Below are 23749 nucleotides of genomic sequence, written 5' to 3'. Positions count from 1 at the left end.
TTGCTGACAGGTTAACCCTGCAGTGGGAAAGAATTACCCTAGTCAACCATTCCTCAACTAAACACAAAGAGGATGGTGAAAAAGAGTATCATTAATGGGAAGAGCCTAGTGGATGAGGTGTGGGACGAAAGAAAACAGAACTATTCTTCAGACCAAAGTGCCATTTGGAAAAGTCCCTGTAGAGGCTAATGAATGTGTATGACTGTTGTTCATGCTTAGACACACCTTGCTCTGCTCAGAGGGCACTTGAGTAATTCAAGTCTGAGTTTCAGAAGTTTGAGTTTCAAACACTATGGACTGGAATGCCCTGGGCATATATGGAGGAACAACCCTGGTGGAGAAGGGTTAAAAAAAAGGAACTCACCCATGGTTGCCAACACTGCCTCATTGGCATGGGTACACAAGCCTCGTCTAGCATCTTTGTCAGAGCAGCTGAATGACAGAAAAGTTAGTAAAAGTAGTATCAACACTATCAAAAGACAGGATGGGACAGGCTAGCACCAATATTCCTTCTGTTTCCAGTTCAATAATGGGAGCCTTCCCTTCTCTTCTTCAGTATCCTCTATCCAGAGGAGAAAGGACCATATACACGTGCATATAGGTGCATGTGCGTGTATATATATCAGTTATAGGTCTGCAACATCTTTATATCCAAGGCATTCTAGAGTTACCTCTCAGGTATATAGGTGTGTACATTTATCTATCAGAATACACTCAGCATCAGTGCTGAATTAAAAATCAGAACATTCTAGAGTCAGCACAAAGATCTTTCTGTCCAATATATCGTACTCAACAAAAGTGGAAGTTTTGCCTTGTAAATAACCCAGCCATATATTATAGAACATACTCTTTTGCTGGGCAGTAGGAATAGCAGGCTGTAGGAAATTAGCAGAAAAAACGTCTCTTAACTACCTGCGTTATAACTTAAATGTGAAAGCTGCAAAGGTTCTGTTCTGCCCCAAACAAGCTATCCCTTTGTGGCCAGGCCAGAACCACTTCCTCAGATGTTTGGGTCAGGTCTGACATATCCCAGTGAATTAAAGCAACAGACTCCTCTATCCTCCTCTCAGACATAAGTTCTCAAAATTAGGAGTTTAAAAAAAAAAAAAAAAATCAATCAAATGAATGACACTGTCTCAGGAGGATTTTATCACTTCAGCACAGTCAGCCTAGACACACATTTCAATAGAACAGACAGAAAGATCTCTGCACCTCTTTCTTGCCAGCTCAAGAGTATTCTGCATTCTTTGCCAGAATGGCTTCCCCCGTTAAGAACATGAAGTCTGGAGCTGGAATAGCCTCCTGTGGCTAAGGAGAGGTACATCTAGAAGACGACAGCCAGAGGGGGCTTGCATGTTGCACCTTGCACAAGCTGTGACTTTCACACCCCAATTCCAAGAGAACAAGAGCACTTACTTTCCTTTCATTGCTTCCAGAGATGTGAGAGTTTTGGTCGTTGAGGTACCTACTCTGCCAGGTGGTGTCTGACTTCTCTCACTTACACTGGTGGGTTCAGGACCAAGGGGCACCACACCAGGAACTAGAACAACAGAGAAAAAAAAGCAGGACCTCAACTTTGTGGGACAGAGAAACAAGTCTGGTAAGCTACGGAGAGTTTCTGGAGTGGCCTACAGGAGCAGCTTTCCCATCTCAAACCCAGTCTGTCAGCAGAAAGGACAGAAGGCAGCTCCATTGCTCACAACCCCCTTACTACCAGTATACGACTAAGTTTTTATACACTGGGCGGCTTCAGATGCTTGGGTTGCCACTGCCACAGTATAAGCAGTGGCAGTGGCTCACCTACGGAAGCTGCTACCCAAGTGACACTCAGTGAACTCACCAGTAGAACAGGGCCGCCCATCTGGTTCATCCGGACACGCGCAGACGAAGTCAGAAGCCCTGGCGAAGCAGAGGTGAGTGCAGCCTCCATTGTTCACTCCGCAGGCATTAGTACCTGGAAGGAACAAGCAATTTTCTAAATGAGTTGCAGATGACCAGGTAGGAGCTCAGAGCAACAGTCTTTTTTCCTGCTCAGCCAGAGATACTTCCTAGAAGTCCACCAAGTTACTACACTCTGGCATGTGTCCTTCATCTGACTGCTGAGAACATGATCGCAACGGCCAGATGCTGGTAGGATTAGGGCAGTCTTGAAAGGAAACCACTGGACATCATCAGACAGAAGCCCAGCCAACACAGCTGCAGGGATTAAGAAACGAAAAACTCACATTCCTCTGTTTTAACACAATGTCACATGAACAACACATAAAGTGACATTCGCTAATCAAAGCTGTAACAGAACACCATTAAGATGTATTTGACTGTCACAGGCAGACAAGGAATGTGCCCAGGGAAGACACATTAACAGTCTGAGTACAAGAAAGGATGCCAACCTCACTTGACATCTACAGCAGCACAGTGGTTCCAGTGTTCTTTTTGTTTACAATCAGCATTTGCCTGAATCAAGGTCCTCCTGCTTACCTGTCTGTCTCTGAGGGGAAACTACAATGATATCCATCAGTCCCTCAACGTTGGCCAGGACAGTCTCTTTGTTCCGCCCAGAGTATTTATCCACTCTCTGGATAGATTTGGTTTGCCAGTCAGTCCAGTATATCCACCTATCCTGCTGCTCGGGGAGACAGACAAGAAAAATCACAGCCATTAGCACGTTTAGCCACATAGACACAGGATAGCCATAAAAACCACATCCCAGTGGCATAAGGCCCCAAACAAAGGCCTTTTCAACTCCTTCCCCTTCTTTATGATAAGAAAGGTGACTGTCTACACCCCACAGCAGTTCAGACAAATTTCTTTTGTTAGCTCCACGGAAGAGTTAAGTACTACACCCTCAGCCATCTTGGCTTCCCCAGACTGTTACAATTCCGTGTCCCCAGGCTCCACTGTCCAAACTCACCAACGCACCAGGGAGAACAGCGGCAGCAGGAAAATCTTACCTGTGTCAGAGCAAAGGGATGTGACACCTGGCTGACCAACACTTGCCGTAGCTTCCCATTGAGATCACAACTCTCTATGCGATCAAGATGTGCATCCACCCAGTAAATCCTGGAGGAACAGAGAAAGAGGTGAGCTTCCATCTGTACAATCCCTCCTTAGTTTGTAGTCATTCGCTAGCAAAGATGGATTGAATAAAAAAACCCGCAAACCCAAACCTACAATGCTACTCCAATAAACCAAGCTAAGAAGGCTAAAAAAATTCGTTACATCCCTTAACCCTATGCCAGTGTAAGAAAATCTTTCACTGACCTCCTGGTGTCATAATCCAAAGTCAATCCATTGGGCCATCCTAGGTCAGTGTTAATCAGGATTTTACGTTCAGAGCCATCCAAGTTTGCCCGTTCAATTTTAGCAATGTGACCCCAATCTGTCCAGAAGAGGTACCTGAAGAGATAAAAGGCAAGCGTAAGAAGAAAAGAACATTTCATTTAGTCTAATGAAAGTTTTAGTTATAAACTGCCAGATTCTTCAGGCTCTGAAAAAGATCACATGGTCTGTAGCTTGCTTCTCCCAGCTATCTGCTCAACCTCAAATTCACTGTCTACCCAATTACATCCATACTCAGAGGGAGCCCCTTGCTGGTACCTGCAGTTTCACAGGGCACATCTCTTCTTCCTCCCACAACCTCCTCTTCCAGCCCGCCTCTGCACAGCCCTTCTTCCCTGCCCCACCGATACCCCATACCTACCCCTTCTTGGGAAAGACAGCAATGGCTCGGGGCTCATCCAGGCTGTTATTGATCAGCACCTTCCTGGAGCTTCCATCCAGTCTAGCTACTTCTATGGTATTGCGTCCTGTGTCTGTCCAGTAGAGGTTTCTGGCAACCCAGTCCACGGCCAGGCCGTCTGTAGTCTTCAGACCCTGACCAATAACAGTTTCCATGTTGCTGCCATTCAGATCAGACCGCCTGGATGGAAATCAGTGACAAATGGCAGTGAGGAACAAGTAGCTCCCAGAAAGCCTTCACACGTCCACGTGTGAGCCCCATCAACCACAGACCCACTTCATACTGCTATCTCCCTACTACCTTTTTCCCCGTAGTCTCCAGCAGGTTAAACACACCTTCAGCGTTTAGTTCAGTGATACACGCAGTGTTGTGTACCAAAGACAAGGTGTAAGCAGCGGTGTTTTACCAGCATCTCAGTCTCCCCAACTTACTGGCACACTCCATAGCTCACTGTGACACAACCAGCACAAGTAGGTGGGTGACCTGGGCACTGGCCAAGCAGATGACTTGCACCCACCTGATAACATCAAGAAATACATCTGTGTAGTAAATCTTGCCATCCACACTATCATAGTCCAGAGAAATGACATTGTTCAGCTCAGGGACAGGTATGTGCACATCTGTGTGGTCACTGGTGTCCAGCGAGATACGACGGATGGAAGCACGGCTAGAGAAAAGTAGGTAGGTCTCTGGAGAAGAGTCACACGTCTGCTCATCTCTCTTCAGCTGGATGCCGGTGGGGCAGGCACAGGAGAAGCCAGTGGGGTGAGGCAAGCAAAGATGGGAGCAGCCACCATTACGAACACCACATTTATTGAAGCCTTTAGAAATAGGGAAAGTATAGTTTAAGGATCCCACAAGACCAAAGCTTTATTCTAAAGGCTACATACATGCACAACTTGCTAGCAGCTGAGCTCATCCTTATCATCCCAGGCTTGCTGGAAACCTAAAGCCCTTCATAAAGAGACTGCCCCCGTACCCTCCAGAATTCATGGTGAGTATGGGCATGGTTGGGCAAGGAGAATGGGAAGGTACAGAAGAAGGGGGAGCATTAGAAGGAAAACCTTGACCTGCATTCCTTGCTAATCATAGTTTTCTCACGGAAAAAGGAACAGCCAAATGCTGATAGATTCACACAGCTTCAGTTTAGCTTGATTATTGCTGCAAATGGTAATGCTGACAGAAAGATCCAACCCTGTGGGGAAGCAGCGTGACAATGCACTAGAGGCCAGGCTGACAAAGAAGCTTCTGTTTCAACTTAGCTGCACACAGTGGCAAGTAAACAAAGGCATCAGAGAAGCCTGCTGAAAGTGCCTGACATATTAGGGTCATATCTTTTAAAAAAAAAATTGAAAAAAATGAGCATACATTTACTAGGAGGGGATAAGCCCAGAAGACAGGTGCAGGAAGACAAATATGATGGCTACAGTTTTGGTTACCTTTAAGTTATATTGTAAAGTTATATGGCCAGGAGCGATGTTCTGCCGTTAGTAGCCACAGGAGAAGCAGCACAGAGTTTTCTGTGTAAGTATTGGGGAAATTCCACCAAAACAAAGCCACAGCACAAAGCAGCAACTCCCACTGAAGAGCAAGGAGGCGAGATGGGGTCATGTAGGATCCCCAAAGCATAACATTAAGGCATCTGACTCTGGCACAGAATAGTTGGAGAGCATGATACATTAAGAGCAACTGAACTTTGTTGAGCAAAGTGGCAGACAAAGAGACAAAGTCTGCAATGTTTGGGGGGAAAAAAATGACCAGAACTTGAAATCAGGTTTCAGCAAGCAGATTAAGAAGAATTAGTGCCTTTTGGAGTTCAAAAAGGTAAACTGTCTCATGCCAGCAGACTGGCGAAGCCTAACAGGGCATGTCTCATTCAGTCCTCCTAAGAAGGTCACTCTGCTGTGTGCAAAAATGAGGTTGTCAGTGCAATCCAGTGAAGGAAATGGGATGAAGGGGGTCAAAATGCAATAATAAACAAACACTAGACCTATGGAGCTGGCTAAACAGGGAGAAGTACAAAAAGAGTTAAACAAGAGGGAAGAAGAAAAGAAAAGCTATTTTTTGAGGTGTTACTCTATCACTCATGCTTTACACAAAAAGACTCAGTGACAGTTCTGAAGGGCTCCCCTAGTCACCACAGACAGCTGCTGATTTGGGAGCAGCTTAGCAACTCACCCAGGGGCCGCGCCCTATCAACAGCCTGAATGTCCATGAGGCCAGGCAGGTTTGCCCTCACCAAGATGACATTTGCACCAGTGTCCTTGTCGGCCCTGTGAATGCTGCGAGTTTGCCAGTCAGTCCAGTAGATGTAAGAGTCCAGCAACGTGAGGCCATAGGGATGTTGCACTGGAGACAGCAGGGTGCGGCGGTTAGCACCATTGAGATCTGCGGCCTCAATCCGCTAAAGAAAGAAGTAAACATCAGCCCCATACTCAAAACATGGATCCTCCTGCTAGCAATTACTATATGAAGTGGGAAACAGAGCCTAAGCAAGTGATGTTACTCAAGTCCACCTTCTCCATAGCTCAATACTCTCAAAAAAGCCTATGTTCCTCCTGCTTTTCTGACAGCTTTCTTGAGAGCTTCAGAACAGCCCCCAGGCTACCAAAGACCCAAAGAAAAACAATGCTGAAGAACAGAATCAGACCTCAGTGTGTGCATCAGCCCAGAGCAGCTGGTACCCAGCCTTATCCACTGCCAGTCCATTAGGCCAGCCCAGGTTGTTGCTGATCAACACCGCACGTCCAGAGCCATCCATCCCAGAGCGTTCCAGTTTGGCATTCTCACCCCAGTCTGTCCAGTACATATACCTGGGGAAAAGCCAGCAATTATTATGGAGACAGAGGTCACAAGTCCTGTTTTAACCTAGATAGCCTCTTGACAACACTAACCCCATCTCATGGTATAAAGCTATTGCCCGCGGACTGTCCAGGTTCTGCCAGACCAAGACTTTCCTCATGGAGCCATCAAGGTTGCCCACTTCAATCCGGTTTGTTCCTGTATCTGTCCAATATATCTTCCTGCCAACAGCATCCACAGCCAGCCCATCTGTAGTCAACAGACCTGAGAAAACAGAAAGTCGTATTGGTCACCGCTCATCCTCCCAGCTTAGTCAGGAACTTTCAGTATTCCCCTTGTGCACTTCATCAGGCAGTTGCTTTAGGCTTTGCCTGCCCTTCCACTGAAAATTTAGATTACTCTACCAGGGTATCAGAATCTCTCTTTCCATGGTGCATGGAAGCTGGAGGCTCCCAGGCCAAAATCTCTCTTACCTGTAGTGATGATGTCCTCGAATTGTGAGCCATCAAGGGCAGCCCGGCTGATTTTCCGCAGTGTGCTATCTGACCAGTAAACCTTTCCTGGGTGGAAGAAGAGAAACTTTAGAAAAAAAACCCCAAACCAACAAAACAAAACCCCAACAACCAGACAGCAAAAAAACAGATCCAGGTGTTTGACTACCAGCTACGCCACATAGGAATAACAGCAGCACAAAACTATTAAACCGGAGTGATAAAACAGTACAAATTATGTTGTTCCAATCCTCCCCAAAATACATAGCAGCACTGGTACCCTGCCCTCTACACTAGGCCAGAGAACATCCAACACGTTATCAGTTAATAGTACAGAGTCCTACATCTGATTTCTCAAAACGTCCCAAAGGTCATCTACCTTACTGTACAACAGTGGATTTACATCCTGCACAGAATCAGATGTGTAGTATACACGAACAGCCAGAGTCTCAGCTCTGCTGCTATAAAAGGCTTCAGCAGCAAGAATGCTTTCTTAAATCCAAAACGCACAGGAACCTCAGTCAGTATAGCAGGCAGCTTTTCCCGCATAGTTGGTGTTCTCTGTTTTCCTGTAAGGACATTCCTTTCCTGATTGGAAAGGAATTATTTGCAGCACATACTAGAAGAAAAAAACCCTACCCAAATTCACAACCTACAGTAAGATATGCGCCTGGGTCTTTACTCAGACATTTACATATGAAGACACTTGTTGCCTTTCAAACAGGCAGTTGGAAACACTAAGTTCAGACCTTCACGAGGATCCACTCCAATCGCAATGGTGTTCTTCATGGTGACATTGACTGAGACAACAACATCTGCAAAGTAGGGAATATCCAGAGAGACCATTCGGATGTCAGTCCTTCTGGCAAAGATCAGAAAGCTGGTCATTCCTGCAGACAGTTGAAAATGAACAGATATCAGCAAGAAACAAGTTCAGTCAACTGCAGGCACCATTTATTGAACATGCTGGAGGTGACATCCAGTGTGGATGTCAGTGGACTTCAGTGGAAAAGGGGAAGCCTCAGGCAGATGTCTGTTTATGGGGAGTCCAGTTACAAAAGATTTACTGAGCGCTACCGAATGCTTCTCAACATCCAAGTTCAACAGGAGTGCACTCATAGATGAGTTACTTCTGCTAATACGTGTGGGAAATGGGAATTAGGAGTCAGTTTTTTCCTGCTAAGGAGAAAAAGTGGATGTACCATGGCCTGAAGCCAAGTGCCTTCCACAATCCGCAAAAAGAGGGTCCATGGCAGGAAGCGTGTACAGACCTACTAAAGCACCTGGTAGTTAAAAGAATCCACCTCAAGATTAGGGCAAAAGTAGGGGGGGAAATGTGACAGCTGGTTTAGTTGCCCAACGTAATTTCAAGGAAATTTCTGCAAGAATCCGGTTATCGGTAAGTTTCTTCATAGTAATCCCCACTCAAATTGAAGGTACAGGCAGCAAATGGGTTTTTCAAGGGGTAAAGCAGGTAAGCACATAAAGGGAATTTTGTTCTCTAACAAGGCAGGAGCAAATTGTAGCTGTGACACAAAACTGCAATGAGGATCCTACAGAGAGGGCTCACCAGGGCAGCAGGTCTTGCCATCGGATTGCAGGTTGATCCCAGTAGGACAGGTACAGCTGTAACCTTTGGGAAGAGGTGCCAAAAGGCACAGGTGACTGCAGCCTCCGTTGCTAACTTCACACGCTGTACGTACTATAGGAAAAAGGATGAGAAATCCACAAGTCAGTAGCACAGGCACAAAAAAAGGGGTGCAGCAACTGCAGAAATGCATTGTAAAATGCCCTTAAATACCAAGCCAAGAGTTATTCTCATGCTCTCGTATTCCACCCAGAAACTAAAGGCATTGAGAGCTGACAGACAGGTCAGCTCCTTGCAGGAGAGCTGTGCCACATACCGGAGCCCGGGCCAGCTCTCAGCTCAGTGTGGCTTGGGGCGAGCTCTGTACCTGATGGCCTGTGCCGGTGGAAAACATGAATATCCATAAGATTCTCCAGATTGTCCTGCAGCGTTTCCCGAGCCTGCCCAGTCCTTCTATCTGCGCTCTGGATGCTTTTGGCCTGCCAGTCTGTCCAGTAGATTCTCTCGCCATAAAGAGTAAGTCCAAAGGGGTGAGGCAGATTGCTCCCAATCAGCACCTGGTCAGATTACCCCCAGCCCCCCCAAAAAAACATTACTAAGAAGTCGCTAAGGGGAAGAAGCTTCCCTTGCCCCCTCTCAACATCATCATGTACAGTCAGAGCAAAAGGAGTGTGATGGGGCTACATTAGCCTTCAAAAAGGAAGTTCCCACACACACAGTTGCAACTGAAAGGGAGCTCTTCTCTCCCAGTGAAAGCAGCTCAGCATGTCCTGGATTTAGAGATTTCACTTTCAACTGGAAAGAGAGGCAGAGGCCATCAGCACTCTGGGACTTACACCTCAGGCTCCCAGGCCCCCTCCTCTAAGATAGCTTCCTTACCTTCCTGTTGCTTCCATCCAGACCAGCATACTCGATGGTCTTCATGCCTGCGTCTGCCCAGTACAAGCGCTGTGACTCATAGTCAATGGCCAAGCCGTTGGGCCATGTCAGGTTGGAGGAAATGATCACCCAGCGGTTCGAAGCATCCATACCAGCACGCTCAATTTTTGGGCTGGCTCCCCAGTCAGTCCAGTACATGAACCTGAAGACAACACAGACAGAAGTGAACGGCCACACTCCTTCACTGCCACTACGGCCAGGCAGTGTTACAAAGCAGCAAGAGAGCTTGGTGCCTTCAGGCCCTCGCAGGAAGCAGCATGAGACTAATATGGTACTCGTGTCCAGCCTTGGCTTTTTGTAATGTACCTAAAACCATAATCAAATTTATATACCTTCTAACACCCACAGGCTGGCCTAATTACAACATGGTGGAAAACATTCAAGATAATAATTCAGGGTCTAAAAATTAAGCAATTATTTAGTAGGCTCCACCATTGGCCCTTTATACTCTTGCTGCATTGGTCTTCCAGTAATCCGCTCAAGGAAAGAATACCACACTTTTATTCAAGACCTTCAACACTTCTAAAGCAGTGGCTGGTAGGCTTTTTCCTACCCACCCTACCCCCAGCTCCACAAGGTCCTATGATTCAGCAACAAAATTCGTTATTAAAACCATTTGTTTCTGTTACTCAGGTTTGCTTTCCCGGCACAGCTGATCCCTTGACACTCTGACACAGTGCTTTGAAGCCAAGAGGCCACTAATATTACAGCTTGCTTGAGATCAGCAGTAATTTACCTGAGGAGATCCTTCTGACTGAACTCTGGTTGGTAAGCAGAGAGCTTGAATACAAATTGAAGATGTGAAACAAAGAGATAGAGAAGATCTAGATGGCCTCATTCTCAACATTTTTTGTGCCACATCTTCAGATATTACATACCCAGGATAAACAAATGAAAACACCAGCCAGCTCCTGCAGGCTCTGCAGCACAACAGGCAATTATCCCTGCTTATCTTGCTCCGCTAGCATCCAAAATCAGGTCTCTCATTTCAGTCTTTGGCAGGATGGAGAACAATGGCACCAGAAAGGCAATTGCACAGAACCAAAGAACCTGAACGCCCTGAGATGTACGAGAGCTGCCATGTCATCACAGAAGAAAGAATCTCTCACCCTCCAACAGGGTCCACCACGATATCTCTAGGTCTGTCTAGGTTCTCCCAGATTAGTACAGTTCTCATGGTCCCATCTGTGTTCGAGACCTCTATCCGATCTGTTCCTACAAAAGTGAAGGGAGAGAATGTGAGAGAGATCGAAGACCTCTGGAATGGCAAGAGCTAAGGCAAAACCCATCCACAGAACAATGCATTCTTCCATCCATCTCTGTTCACAGCTGGAAAATAGGTAAGAAATGTGGCTCAAAGCATCACCTTCCATTAGGTCACACAAGTCACCTCCGTGGCTGTCACTGATGTGGAGTCCTGTACGAATGTAAACCAGCTCTTTCCTAAGCCCCCCAAGGTATTTACATGGGCATGAGAGAACAGCTGGAAAAGAACCACCTTCCTTACATTTCTCTGCACTACCACTCTCCAGCAGGGAACATCCTTGAAATACTACCTGCTGCACCCCAAAATACACTGTTGGAAGACAGGTAAACATATCACAAGTGCTGCAGCAAGACAACAGCAGTGCTTGACTTCTACTATAAACCCTTCTACAGAATTAGTACTGGGGATGCTGCAATGAGAATTAAACTAAGGATTCCACCTCAGCTCCCACTTTGTTAGGAGCACACAAGATGAAACTCCATTTTTTGCTAGACAGAAACAGAGAAATTTGGAATGAGACAGATAGAATTACCCAGCTGTTTTTCAGTTTTCATGACTAATAAGGAAGACAGAAGCCTAGGTAAAGCAGGGGATCCCAGTACCTGCATCCGTCCAGTACAGCTTGTTGGTGACCCAGTCAATTGCCAGTCCAGCTGGACTTTCTAAGCTGGTGTCCACCACAACCTAAATGAAAACAAAAAGAAAAGAATCCTTAGGTGAGATTAGACCTTAGGGAAAACACACTTGCCCAATGCACTACCCACTGACAAACAACATTAACTTTCAAAAGGCAAATGCCTAAGCAAAGCAATTCCATACAAGAGAGAACATTGAGGACTTAGAATTAAGTGTCACATTTGGAGAAACATCTACTTTTCATGCATGTTCAAACCTGCAACTCCAAACTTTGAGCTCTGTTCCTCTCACTTATGGCAACAGAAAGCATTCCTGAGGAACATAAAATATAGCACTTGAACAGAGGGTTTAATCATCTTCCTTTCAGATTTTAGGGCTATAACACAGGAATTGACCACAGCTTTCAAATCAGCATGCTTTGTGTCCCAGTTCAAGGTTTTCTATACAAGCAGGAACATACACTGAACTTGCGTATGAAGTGTTCAGTGGTCTCAGGGCTCTTCTGAGCCAGAACTAGGCAAAATAACAAACAAATCCAGCATGAACTGTAGCTCCTCCGAAGGCCAGTGTATCCCAGTGTCTGCAAATCTGATGCTCAGCGAGTCTCCTGGCTAGATGACCTCCACACATCACTAACACCGTACCTCCTGGCTTGATCCATCCCACTTTGCTCGGCTGATTGAGTCGGTGCTAACGTCTGTCCAGTAGACATAGTCATCCTTTGAGTCCCAGTCTAGAGCCACAGCACTGCGAACATCAGCAAGGGGGATGACATCATCTGACAGGTCATCTGTGTCAAAGCTGATCCGACGGATGTCCATCCTTCGGGCAAAAAGCAGGAACTTGTCAAGACCTGATCAAAGGTCGAAAGGTCTTCTTTTAATTTCTCTAAGTTCAACAACACAGTGATAGACACAGACAATTCCCTGCTATATCCAATCTTAACCACTTAGATAATCTCTCACTGGCAGGTCACAGCCCAGGATTTTACTGGTAGCAAAATATCACTGGGGCGGATGGGTGGGCAAGGAGGGGTGGAATAGTAGGGAGCGGTCTCCTGGGGGTAACCTAAGCTGAGGGAACAAAGTCAACCACGTTCTTCTAGGAACGGCATAGACCTCCCTCCAAATCAAATAGCTATTTGAGAATACCTCTTGAGAATCTAGGAGACAGTCCGCCTAGTTCTTCAGTAGGGTTGCAAACCAAGTGAAACTGTGGCTATCAAGAGAACTGAATATTATGTTCATCACTGACACAGCTCCTATGGGAGTTTTAGGGAAACAAATCGGCTGTGACCGGTAGCGTGGCACTAACACCAGCCCTCAAAAAAGTGTCCAAGGATGGAGCTTCTCTGTATCCCCACCCATCAAACCTAGCAAGGGCAACAGGAATGCAGAACAGGGGAATGCATCAAAAAGGTGAAGCATCCTCTGGCGAGGCCCTTAATACCACTAACTCGGTCTATCCAGCTGCATCTCCTTGGAAGCAACTGCTGCTGCTTACAACCCTCTGCCACCCACTGAAGATCTGAGCATGCAGGCTGTGGTCCCACCTCACTTACTCTGGGCACAGGCATGGCTGCTGGTCTTGCGGAAGCCCGTGGGGCAGGCGCAGGTGTAATCCTTGCTGCTCGGCAGGCAGAGGTGAGTACAGCCCCCGTTGTTGGCCCCACATCGGTTTCTCCCTGCTCAAGTAGCCAAAGACAGAAAGCAACCACGCATAAAGCAAAGAGTAAAGAAAAGAGGAAAAACACCAGTCGAGGTGTCAAGACCCACACGGATTAAGATAACTTGTCTGCCCAGAAGTTAATTTAGAACAAGGAAATGGATAAACTAGCGCATTGCCTCCGTTTGTAGGGCTCAATTTTAAAATGTAACGTTTAATTCAATCTACTTCTAGAGCAGATTATGGCAATTGAAGAGGAGTAAGGGAGGTGTCAATCATTACTAGTGCCCACTTAGGATTTTTTGTTTTTTCCCCTCCCACAACAGCTCTTGCACAAGCCAGCCCGCAGTGGCTCTCCCGGACAAGCCCCGCTCCCCGGTGTCAGCAGAGGGAGCTGCGGTAACACCGCACACCCGGTTACCGGCTGAGCGACCTCCGGGCAACCGCCACGTGGGGCAAAAGCCGGAGGCAGCTCTGGAGGGAGGCTGTGGATGTGTCAGTATGCGGCGTTCAGCCTGGCTCCCTGCTCTATCGGGTGGTGGGTGGCAGCAGGTCCCGTGGCTCCAGCGGGTCTCTACCCCCTCTGCAGTTACCTGCTGGCTGGCGCTGAGGATGCAGCGTGTGGATGTCCATAGGGAAGTGGAGTTTGTTGCGGATGATCTCCTGGTTCTTGCCTGTGAATTTGTTGGCACTGTTGATGCTCTTTGTGTGCCAGTCTGTCCAGTACAAACTGTCCTCAAACACAGTGATAGCAAATGGGTGCGGGAGGCCTGTAATAGACATCCAATACAGGGATATCATCAGGTCCAACAGGACTCAGGCTAGCAGGGAGACAAGGGAAAGCTCTTTCTACTGCCCCTTGGGCCTTGCCACCACGAACCTGCTCAAACCCACCTTACGCTAATACAACAGACAATTCCTTTCTCCTGTCCACCGAGGACTGGGGAGCAAGCCCCAGCCCTCAGTGGTGGCAGAATTCATCCCACAGTGAAAGAACAGGAGACAAGCACAGAAGCAGGAGCCAGTGGCTCTGAAACTCAGAGTAGCGCTGTACTGCTCTGCCTCCTTCGCTGCAGAGAGCACTCCCCGTACACAGCCCTGTTACTTACCTTGGCTAATAACAGCCTTCCTATTCCGCCCGTCGAGGTCAGCCCTCTCAATGACATGATGTTTGGCATCCACCCAGTACATTCGATGTCCTGCATAGTCAATGGTCAGTCCATTGGGCCAAAAGAGGTGTGTATCCGCGATGATGCGCCGATTAGAGCCATCCATGTTGGAATACTCAATGCGGGGAGTGTTGCCCCAGTCGGTCCAGTAGATAGTGCTGGAGGAGGCAGGGAATGACAGGCTAGAAAACTCACGTCCCACATACTGCACCCAGCATCACTCCCTATCAGGGCAAAACAGCATCCATCCTGTGACCTCAAGTGTGAGACTGGGTCACAGCCATGGGACAAGTGACAGCCAACAAGGTAACACCCAGCAGTTGCAGGCTGGTGAAACCTGAATGGCCCAGAAGGCCCCTAGCATTGCCAGGTTTCCCAGACTGCCAGTACCAAATGAAGGCCTGAGCCCAGAGAGAGCTTTTGTGACCAGGGATGAGCTTTCCAATGTTCACCTGGAAGCACCTGCACAGAGAGCTCAGTGAGGTCCTGTTTTCACTCACCCCTCCATAGGATGTAGGGCAATTGCTCGGGGCTTCTCCAGGTTCTGCCACAAAAGCACTTTCCTGTGAGTGCCATCCAAGTTTGCTACTTCAATTCTAGATGTCCCAGAGTCTGTCCAGTACAATTTGTCATGGATCCAGTCAACAGCAAGTCCACCTATCTCCAGGGGAGAATTAAGTACAGAATGAAATGAAGAGCAGGGTCTGCTCAGAAAAAGTAGTTCCCTTTCCCTCTCAGCCTCAGAAGAGGCCCCAGTTCAGTCCTCCTGTCTCTTCCCCCGTCAGCCAAGATTAACTTCGGCAGGACACTGATCTCACACCCAACCCCATCCCCTCGCTCAGGGAGACGCACACTATTTTGAACGCTGGGTACCCGCTTTTCTTCACCCACCCACCCTTATTCTTAAACCATGGCCAGTACCCAGGCTTCTGGCTTTTTTGTGGCGACGCACCTGGGCTCTCCAGCCCCGTGGAAACCACCTCTTCCACATTGCTACCATTCAGATTAGCCCTCATGATGCGATCAAGAGTGACATCAGACCAAAACACCAGCTCCTTGCTGTGGTGGAAGTCAAGGGCAATGGCATTTTCCAGGTTGTTCAGGAGCAGCGTGTACTCCGAGCGATGAGGCAACACTTGTCGGATATCAATGCGATTCGCAAAGAGCAGCACCGGCTCTGGCCCTGAGAATACACGGGAAGACAGCATTAGAGTACTTTCACAGTCCTGCCTACTATTCCCTCTGCACAAGTCCCTGAACATAGTTTTGCAGAAATCAACTCCCAAGCGCAAAACACTTCCGAGAGCTGTTTTCACATCCTCAACATGCAGTCCTAACTCATGGATGAGCAGTTTTAAACCTTTCGGCAAACATTCGCTCAGCAAGAAGTGATCGTTCCAGGTCCCACCTAAGGGCCACCTCTCCTCACCCTCTGAAACCACACCACGAGGCAGCCACTTGGCAGCCGGACTGCAGTTTCCTTTTCCTATACCCACCTCCCAGCCATACAAACACACATGCTGTACCACATCTTCTAGCACAGACAAGACACAGTTAAAACATGCCTCAGCCAGCTATAAACTCAGCAAGTACTTCCACTGCAAAGAAAAAAACCAAACCCAAACCAACCAACCAAACAACCCCACCAGAAACACCAATATCCACATCCTTCATGTATTTCATTAGGGGAATTCCTAATGAAGTCTTAATTCTTTAAATGGCATTTCTAATTCCTCAGCTCCTACATTAGAGTAACTGAGGAATAAAGTTAAACAAATGCACAGATGCCCTTAAAAAACACAGATGCCCACATAGCAGCCACTCAGCATTCAGGACTGGTGACCAGCATCAAGGGTCAAAACAGAAGCAGGTGTGATAGAGCCTCACTGACTGGAAAGGTTAAGAGGCTTCCTCAACAGAGGCAGGAGGCCATTCTTGTCCCAGGGTCTGGGTCACCAGGAAGGAACTAGGAAAAGAAGGCAAAGGCTGTTCTGCTGGCAGGGAAGGGAAGCAATGAAGTATCTCTCCATTGTCAAAACCACACCAAATTTTCACAGGCATTCACCAACAACCTGGGCATGTCCAGTACAAATCCAGGTACTTCCTTTTCCTCACCTGCCAGCTTGGTGAACAGTGTAATGCTGCCAATGAAGCATTAGAGACAAAATGAGGAGAACTGGACCAACACACACACACCAGAATAAGGCTGAACTCCTCTTTACCTAGAGCCTTGCAGCTACGCTTGTCAGGACGCAGCTCGTAGCCTTGCTCACACCAGCACTGGAAGCCTCCTTCACTGTTGGTACAGCCTTGGCTGCAGTAACCTTCCTCAGCACATTCGTTCACATCTGTGTGTTACGAAGGAAGAAGGGTACCGTTAGATCATCAACAAGCCAAGCAACTTCACCGATGGCTTGCTTCTGCTTTCATGCTCTGATTTGCACCCTATCATAACCATCAACTTCAAGCATGTCAAAGCAGCAGGGAGGGGAGGCTACTGCTCCAGAAACCCACCTTGGCACGATCGGCCATCTTCCAGGAGCCTGTAACCTGTGTGGCAGGTGCACTGCACCATCCCTCGCACCATCTGGCACTTCTGAGCACAGCCACCGTTGTTGACGTTGCAGTTCTCCTCCCCCGTTCGTGGACCTGCAAGAGGAACACGTGAAGTTAACTGAGCTGAAACCACGAGGCAGCTGCTTGTGCCCTCAGCTGTTAGGCAGCCGTGGCCCTTCAGAACAGGCTGAGCAAGAGCAGGAGGACACAAAGGCTGTGCTGGGAACTGCCTCTTCACAGCCAGAACTCTGCCCTGCAGGCCACAATTAAGGGGACAAAGAAGCTGAGACTAAGGTGCTTTTAGGATTCACGGTCTCTGCAGATGAACTTTGATACCCGAGATCATCATCATCACCTCGTTCTTCCTTGTCTGCAGTATGTAATTGGCAAAAGGCCTTTTTCCTCAGTCTTCAGCTCTCCCGTTATCACAACCCAGGCTTGCTTCCTTACACACATCCTCCAGCAACACCAGATGGACTCACACGCATCACAGAGCCTCAATTCATGTTTAAGACTGAACTCAGAGGACTTACGGCAGTTTTGATGTGGGCTCTCATCGCTGCCGTCTCCACAGTCGTTTGCTCCATTGCACAGTTTCCTCTGGCCAATACAACGCCCATTCCCACACAGGAACTGGTCTGGGGCACACTGAGGGGTACCTGCAACAGACGAAGGGGAAAGTAAGCACACCGGAGCTTACTGACGGAACAACAGTCACGGTGAAGAAAAGGACGCAGAACATTTTCTAAGGCTTCTTACAAACTTTACATACAAGCACAAATCTGTTACTTCCTCTTTCCTTGAATTCAGCTCATCTTGCACTCCTTACTGCTCCACATATCTTTAAGCTGATTTGGAGGCCTGTGAACTCTCCTCCAGACCAAGTCCAACGTTGCTTTACTGGGAAGTTCAGCTATTTAGTTTCTCTCAGAATGACTGGAAGGTCCTGGCTTAGTTCCCTTTGGTTCCAGATTCCACAACCCTACTCAGCATGTGCAAGAGAGGAGTCAGTTCCTCTCTTTAATCATCTGATGTCACCCCAGCATGGCTGTGGATCCTAAACCTGCCTAGGAATGAGCGTCTTGTCCAGCCCTAACTGCAGTGTGATGGACTTGGAACAAGATTTACATGCACCCTTGAAATCTGAGCCCAGGCAACAGGATTTCACACTTGAGCTACACGCTTCAACTTCTGCTGTTGGCAGGGAGACTCTACAGAAATCTTGTAAGTAAAGTAATACTGTTTGTAGGGACTTTGCCAATCTGATTGTTTCTTTAGCAATAACTGCACTGTCCTCTTGCCTCTTATTTTTTGTACTCTTAGGCTGACTTAGTTAGTGGTTTTCAAATCATCACCCTCTGATAATTCTAAGACGACAACAGGATAACACAGTTATCAGCAAAGAAACCATTAGATTGACAGACTGCCTGTAAGCAGCATGGAAACGGGTAGTTGTAAGATTAACAAGTACAAATAAGAACTAACAGATGCACAGACTGGGAACAAAAAAACCAAACCACATGCAGATTCACTTTTCAGAGCACAGGAATGCTTTATATGAAGGATATTGAAACTCGGACTGCATTTGTCATACTGAACATAAAGAACCTTGCATCAGCTGATCTCCTAGTATTCTAGGAATCTTCTCTCTATGGCCAATAAAAATATAATTCTGCTCTAAATCCAAGAGGTGACACAGGATTTTAACTGTTGCTACAGACACTGAGATAGCACACTATTTCACTTAGATGAGCCAGCACATGTTTCACTTAGAAGCCCCAAGTTAAATTTTACCTGCTATCACCACAGACCTAACGCAAAACCGTGCGACTAACCTTACAGTAACAACAGCTGTACTCGACCACCTTGGCGTTTGGTTTCAGGTGGAGAGGTTGAATTTCAGTGGCTCTGGAAAATCGACTTGGCTTCTGGGTGGCAACTGTTCTTTCAATACCTCTACATACCTTTGTATCAGGCTGAGGGAACAGGGTTACCAGCTTGTCTTTAAGTAACAATTGCTTTTTCCAGAATGGCCACCATCTCCTGCACGCTGGTACTCATGACAGCTGACCAATCTAGAGCAGCTGCTCTCAAATAGCTACAGAGCGTCCCTCCCCAGGTCCTCTGAGCTCAGCTGTCCTTATAAAACACCCACTCTCCCCTCCTCAACAGGCTCAAACAAGTTTCACAAACCCCTTTTGTCACCCCTAAACCCACTGTTTAAAACACACTGATCCAGAAGGGTCAGTACACACAGCTGGCCTCCGCTCACTGGGATGAATTCACAGACCAGTACAGACTATCCCTCAACAAGGTCTACAGACACCCTGAAGGATTTAAAGAAAAGAGAAGACTCTAGACATTCCCTGAATCCCACCATAACACTGGGGTCTGTTGAAACCTTCCCCCCCTCCATAACCACCATTACACAAAGGAATGGCTTTATGCAAAATGATTACCAGAAAGAGAGACTCCTGAGCAAGTATTTAAGAGGAAAGCTGACACCCTTAACCTCTAAAACAGGCTTTATCCTTCACTTCCACAAAATGCTCTTTTTGATTAGCACTGCCTGCTAGAATCGCTTGGCAATTTCACAAGGCAACATGAAAGCTATCCAGAACTATCTAGAAGGCATGAGTTAGACACAGCCCATTGGACAAAGGTAGCAACTCTGCACACACTTAACGTTTCCAAGTCTGAATGGAATCGTCTCAGAGGTCTGTGGTAATTCATAGTGTAGGGACGGGATAGGAAGACACAGGGATCTGATATTTGACCAGAAAACCCAGTCACTGAAGTTAGTTTAAGCACATAGGCCTGCACCTGTTTACAAGCATATAAAATAGCCTATAGATCCCATTCTTTAGGAAGGACAGAAGATCTAGGCTGACTCTAGGATGAACTCAGTGAGGCAATCCAAAAGAGACTCTACCACCTATTACCTCCAGGATGGAAACATTAGCTCTAAGCAGCAAGGCAGCAGGCCAAACCTGTGTTCTCACAGTTCTCCTCGTCGCTGTTGTCAGAGCAGTCATCTTCCCCATCACAACGCCAGGACAGACGGACACAGCGCCCTGATTTACAGCGGAACTGGTCAGCTGTGCACATAGATGTAGCTGAGGGACCAAAAAAAGAACATTAGATGAGCAAGAAGGATCAGAAGAGACCCAATTCCAAAGCCAACATCCCCAAACATTCATCTGCATCCACAGAAACGGAATGCTTCCCACCAGTTCCCAGCACTCACTGCAGTTCCTCTCATCTGACTGGTCATCACAGTCAAAGTCTCCATCACACCTCCAGCCAGCGTTAATGCACAAGCCACTGTTGCACATGAACTCTCCAGAGCGACAAGGCTGGTGAGATGCTGCAGAGGTGGTAAAGAATATAAAAAGCAAACTCAGACCAATGTTAACATCCCCAAAGCCCCTCAGCACCACCCTTACGCTCCACTGTTGTGGAACTTGGTCCTGAATAGATTCCTCCTGGAAACTGCTGTAATTTCTGTACACAGAAGTGTGCTGACTACACAATTCCCATCACTACTCTCACTTCCCAGAGTTAAACGAAACAACAATAACAAAAAAAAAAAACCCCACAAAAAAGAGCCACCTTATGTGTGAACAATTCGATTGCTGTCTACACTGCAACCCTTCTCCAGCCAATGCAAAGTCCGTTTAGGTTTGCAATTCAGATGCTTGAACCAGCATATCGCCCTGTACTAACTTACAGCAGTCAGATTCATCAGACCAGTCCCCACAGTCATCGTCACCATCGCAGTGGTAGATGTCCAAGATGCAGCGTCCATATGCACACTGGAACTCCTCCAAGCTGCAGGTGGCAGCTGGAACATCTGATGCTAACAAGGGAATCAAAGAAAAAACAAAAAAGCCTGAGGTGATGGGGCACAATCCAGTTTAGGTGATGGGGCACAATCCAGTTTAGATGCAGTCTTCTCAGTTTAGTGACAGACTAGCAAGTATCCAAGTATTTAATGGAAAGGAATTAGCCATTGCTGCCCATCTTTGCAGGACTTTGAAGTTACTGAGAGGAACCTAAATGCTGTTTGCGCTTCACTGAGGGGCAGGTTAAACCCATATATAAAGACAGTCATGCAGACAATCCACTAAAAGAATCCAGAAAAAAAATATTTACATAGGATGTTAGTCTATAAACACTAACTTTTCAATAGACATTAAGTTCTGGAGAAGGAAACAGCTAGGAAGAAGAAAGGGTTGATGAGAAAGCAACAAAAAGAATCCAAGAGCGTCATCTTTCATCTTATACTTGAGACACTACGTCTTGGTGCCCTCCAGAAAGTGTATAAATTGATTATTAGACCTGGAAAATGTAGATACAAAAACAGGTGGAAAAATCAAGATACCCTTTGAGGTAGCTCTGTATTAAGGAGTGAGGCATGTCAGAATGCAAGATTAAAGTGTAAAATGATTCCTTTAACATTTTAACATAAATAAGCACCTGAAGACCAAAAGAAGCAAGCAACCAGCAAGGTGTCCAGGTCTATACTTGACCTTCGAGGATTTTCCCTTCCCTTTCCTCTTAAGCTGCCGCCAAAACAAATCGTGCCTTATCAGTAAGGAGCACTGTCAGGCAGATGACCCTGGCCAAAGCCCACAAAACTTTTATAGTCAAGGATTTACCCACTGTTCTCTGTTCAACAGTACGTTGTGTGGGAAGGGATAAAAAAAAATGTTTTGAGTCCCACACAGCAGAGTCTGATGCCTCTTCTCATACTCTTCAGAGAATGAACTGCATGTTTCAGGCATATGAATCTTACAACTGAGAAGCTCTGGAAATAAATCCACTAAACAAAAGGGAAAAGAAAGACTGACAGTCTGCCTCTCCAACCTGAAGTAGCAGGCACAGCCTGCAGGTGTGCAGTACGAGCTTTAGTTCAGTATCTAGTGGCTGGATATCAAAACGTGTGTTACCATGTGCCTCAAAGGAGCCTGACAGGAGTGCTTGGGTCTCCTTGAGGAGAAAACAAAGTCAGTGACTTAAATTCTCACGTAGTGTGGTTCAGTTGTAACACACGTACCTCCAAAAGAAACACACACACACACACACAAGAAAAAAAAACACATGAAAAAGAACAATGTAGGCCCACCTTGCCCTAGATGAATGACAAGTAGGATTAGAGATAAGGAGAAGATGACAACCACATGGAGGAAGATATGAGAAAGGGAGGTAGCAAAACCGAGCTGCTTTGTGAGTTACTTAAAACGCCCTACAGAGACCAGTGCGGGTCAGGATGGAGCGGCACTCCAGCTCAGAGAAGCAGGGGCACCACTTCTGGGTGCCCCTCCGCTCCCGTAAAAGGCAAAGTTGAAATATCTCCCCTCCCTTGCCAAGGGCCTGTTCATGGCCGGTGGGGAAGTGGCAAGGAAGCGAGAAAGGGAGAGAGGGAAAAGGAGAGGGAGAGAGGCTGGCTTCCTTTTAGAGCCCTTTCCTGGCTTAGAAATGGTTGCAACCCCTGGCTCCCTGCCAACTCTCATTATCTGGAGAGATAAAAGACAACTCCCCCATGCATCCAGTCCCCCTGCCCTTCAGGAGCTAGCGGCCCTGATCCCCCTCCCAGAGCTTTTTGAAGTTTCCTGCTATCTAGAACAAATTCTGCAAAATGCCTTTGAAAGCAGGGTGGGGGAAGGGACCGCTGCAACTTCCACAGACGGGGACAGCACTCACAGACACAGTGGAGAGGCCGTGGGGGTTAGGAAGGGACATTAATAGAGGCCTGTCCCACTTGCTACAAGCCTGTGAAGGTAGAGGAGAAAGCAACTGTTGTGGGCTCTCATGGCCCCCCCTTCCCTGTCGGTCACTTTTCGGACAACACCCTGCACAAAGCATCCCAGTGAAGAGAGGCTGGGCAGCCAGGCAGCCCTGCAGCGTGCCAGCTGGGAACGTGCGGTCCCCGAGGATGCTGTCAATGGGCAGAACCACCACCACCCCTCCAAAATTTCAGGAAGGAATCAGACAAGACAAAAAAGAAGGGGACAGTTTTCTCCCCTTCCACCCTGCCCTCCAACTCCTAGTTTTGTATTCGGTAAAGCATAAGCCTCCTGCTCTGACTCAAGGTCACGCAGCCACAGGAAGGAATCGAGAAACAGCCAGGCACAGACAAAGTATGCCTGTGAGGTAATGCAAGAGATAGACCGTTCTCTTGTGCCCTCTGGGGTAGGCAACAGAAGGCGGCATAGCTGCCAGTACAGTCAGGACTAACTTGTTTTTGATCTCTGCTGCAGAAAACATGCCAAACCCTAAGACAGGAGCAGGTCCAAAAGGCTATTTCCTGTGGTTACAAAGCAAGGAGAGCACTTACGGCAATTCTCTTCATCCGAGCCATCCTTGCAGTCTGTGTCACCATCACAGAACCAGTGCTCAGCTATGCAGCTACCATCGCTGCAACGGAACTCCTTCTCCGAACACTTTCTCATATCTGCAAAGACAGAAACGCAAACAAAGCCTTGGCTTTTCTCAGAGTACCCAGGAAACCACCAGACCATGCTCCCGAAGCTCCTAGGGCACCCACAACCAAGGCTGCTCATTAAACCATACATTCCCATGTCATGCAATGCCTGAGCAAAACCACCGCTGTTCATTTAACTGACAGAGTGCTGGATTCAATATGAATCCGCAGGACTTCACAATGGCATGCCAAGGAATAACACACCTCAAGTGATTTTTGCCTGGCAGGTAAGCCACACAGCCTGAGATCCCAAGCAGCCAGCCCTGGGAATGGAATATCCCGCAAGCCCAGCCCAGACAAGCCAGCTGTGAGCCTTCGCCATGCTCAGAGGATCCTAGAACTGCACAGGTTGGAGTCTGCACAACCCCTTGTAAAGCACTGGCAGGGCAGTATTTGTAGGGCCACGCTAC

General features: G+C 47.3%; 1 protein-coding gene across 4 annotated transcripts in view; it reads right to left on the bottom strand.

Moving 5' to 3' along the window:
- The window catches only part of LRP4 (LDL receptor related protein 4), an 83456-nt gene that overhangs the window by 6130 nt on the left and 53577 nt on the right, over nt 1-23749 (bottom strand). For 3 of the 4 annotated variants that reach the window (XM_055717331.1, XM_055717332.1, XM_055717329.1), the window contains exons 5-35: nt 23193-23309; nt 20583-20711; nt 20100-20219; nt 19843-19968; nt 17386-17511; nt 16811-16945; nt 16519-16644; nt 15249-15479; nt 14797-14953; nt 14237-14454; nt 13721-13897; nt 13024-13149; nt 12107-12315; nt 11429-11510; nt 10669-10774; nt 9500-9701; nt 8988-9177; nt 8603-8734; nt 7782-7922; nt 7015-7101; nt 6634-6805; nt 6390-6552; nt 5918-6143; nt 4257-4560; nt 3701-3919; nt 3262-3396; nt 2952-3060; nt 2479-2623; nt 1841-1954; nt 1417-1540; nt 365-432 (exon numbers count right to left, since the gene is read on the bottom strand). In XM_055717331.1, the coding sequence (XP_055573306.1) occupies nt 365-432; nt 1417-1540; nt 1841-1954; nt 2479-2623; nt 2952-3060; nt 3262-3396; nt 3701-3919; nt 4257-4560; nt 5918-6143; nt 6390-6552; nt 6634-6805; nt 7015-7101; nt 7782-7922; nt 8603-8734; nt 8988-9177; nt 9500-9701; nt 10669-10774; nt 11429-11510; nt 12107-12315; nt 13024-13149; nt 13721-13897; nt 14237-14454; nt 14797-14953; nt 15249-15479; nt 16519-16644; nt 16811-16945; nt 17386-17511; nt 19843-19968; nt 20100-20219; nt 20583-20711; nt 23193-23309 (4716 nt within the window). The remainder of the gene's footprint in view (nt 1-364; nt 433-1416; nt 1541-1840; nt 1955-2478; nt 2624-2951; nt 3061-3261; nt 3397-3700; nt 3920-4256; nt 4561-5917; nt 6144-6389; nt 6553-6633; nt 6806-7014; nt 7102-7781; nt 7923-8602; nt 8735-8987; nt 9178-9499; nt 9702-10668; nt 10775-11428; nt 11511-12106; nt 12316-13023; nt 13150-13720; nt 13898-14236; nt 14455-14796; nt 14954-15248; nt 15480-16518; nt 16645-16810; nt 16946-17385; nt 17512-19842; nt 19969-20099; nt 20220-20582; nt 20712-23192; nt 23310-23749) is intronic. The other variant, XM_055717330.1, reaches the window with a different exon arrangement.

Source organism: Falco cherrug, chromosome 7 (genome assembly GCF_023634085.1).
Source record: "Falco cherrug isolate bFalChe1 chromosome 7, bFalChe1.pri, whole genome shotgun sequence".
Classification (NCBI taxonomy): domain Eukaryota; kingdom Metazoa; phylum Chordata; class Aves; order Falconiformes; family Falconidae; genus Falco; species Falco cherrug.
The sequence above is the reverse complement of the archived record's forward strand: the minus strand, read 5'-3'. Positions and strand labels throughout refer to the sequence as shown.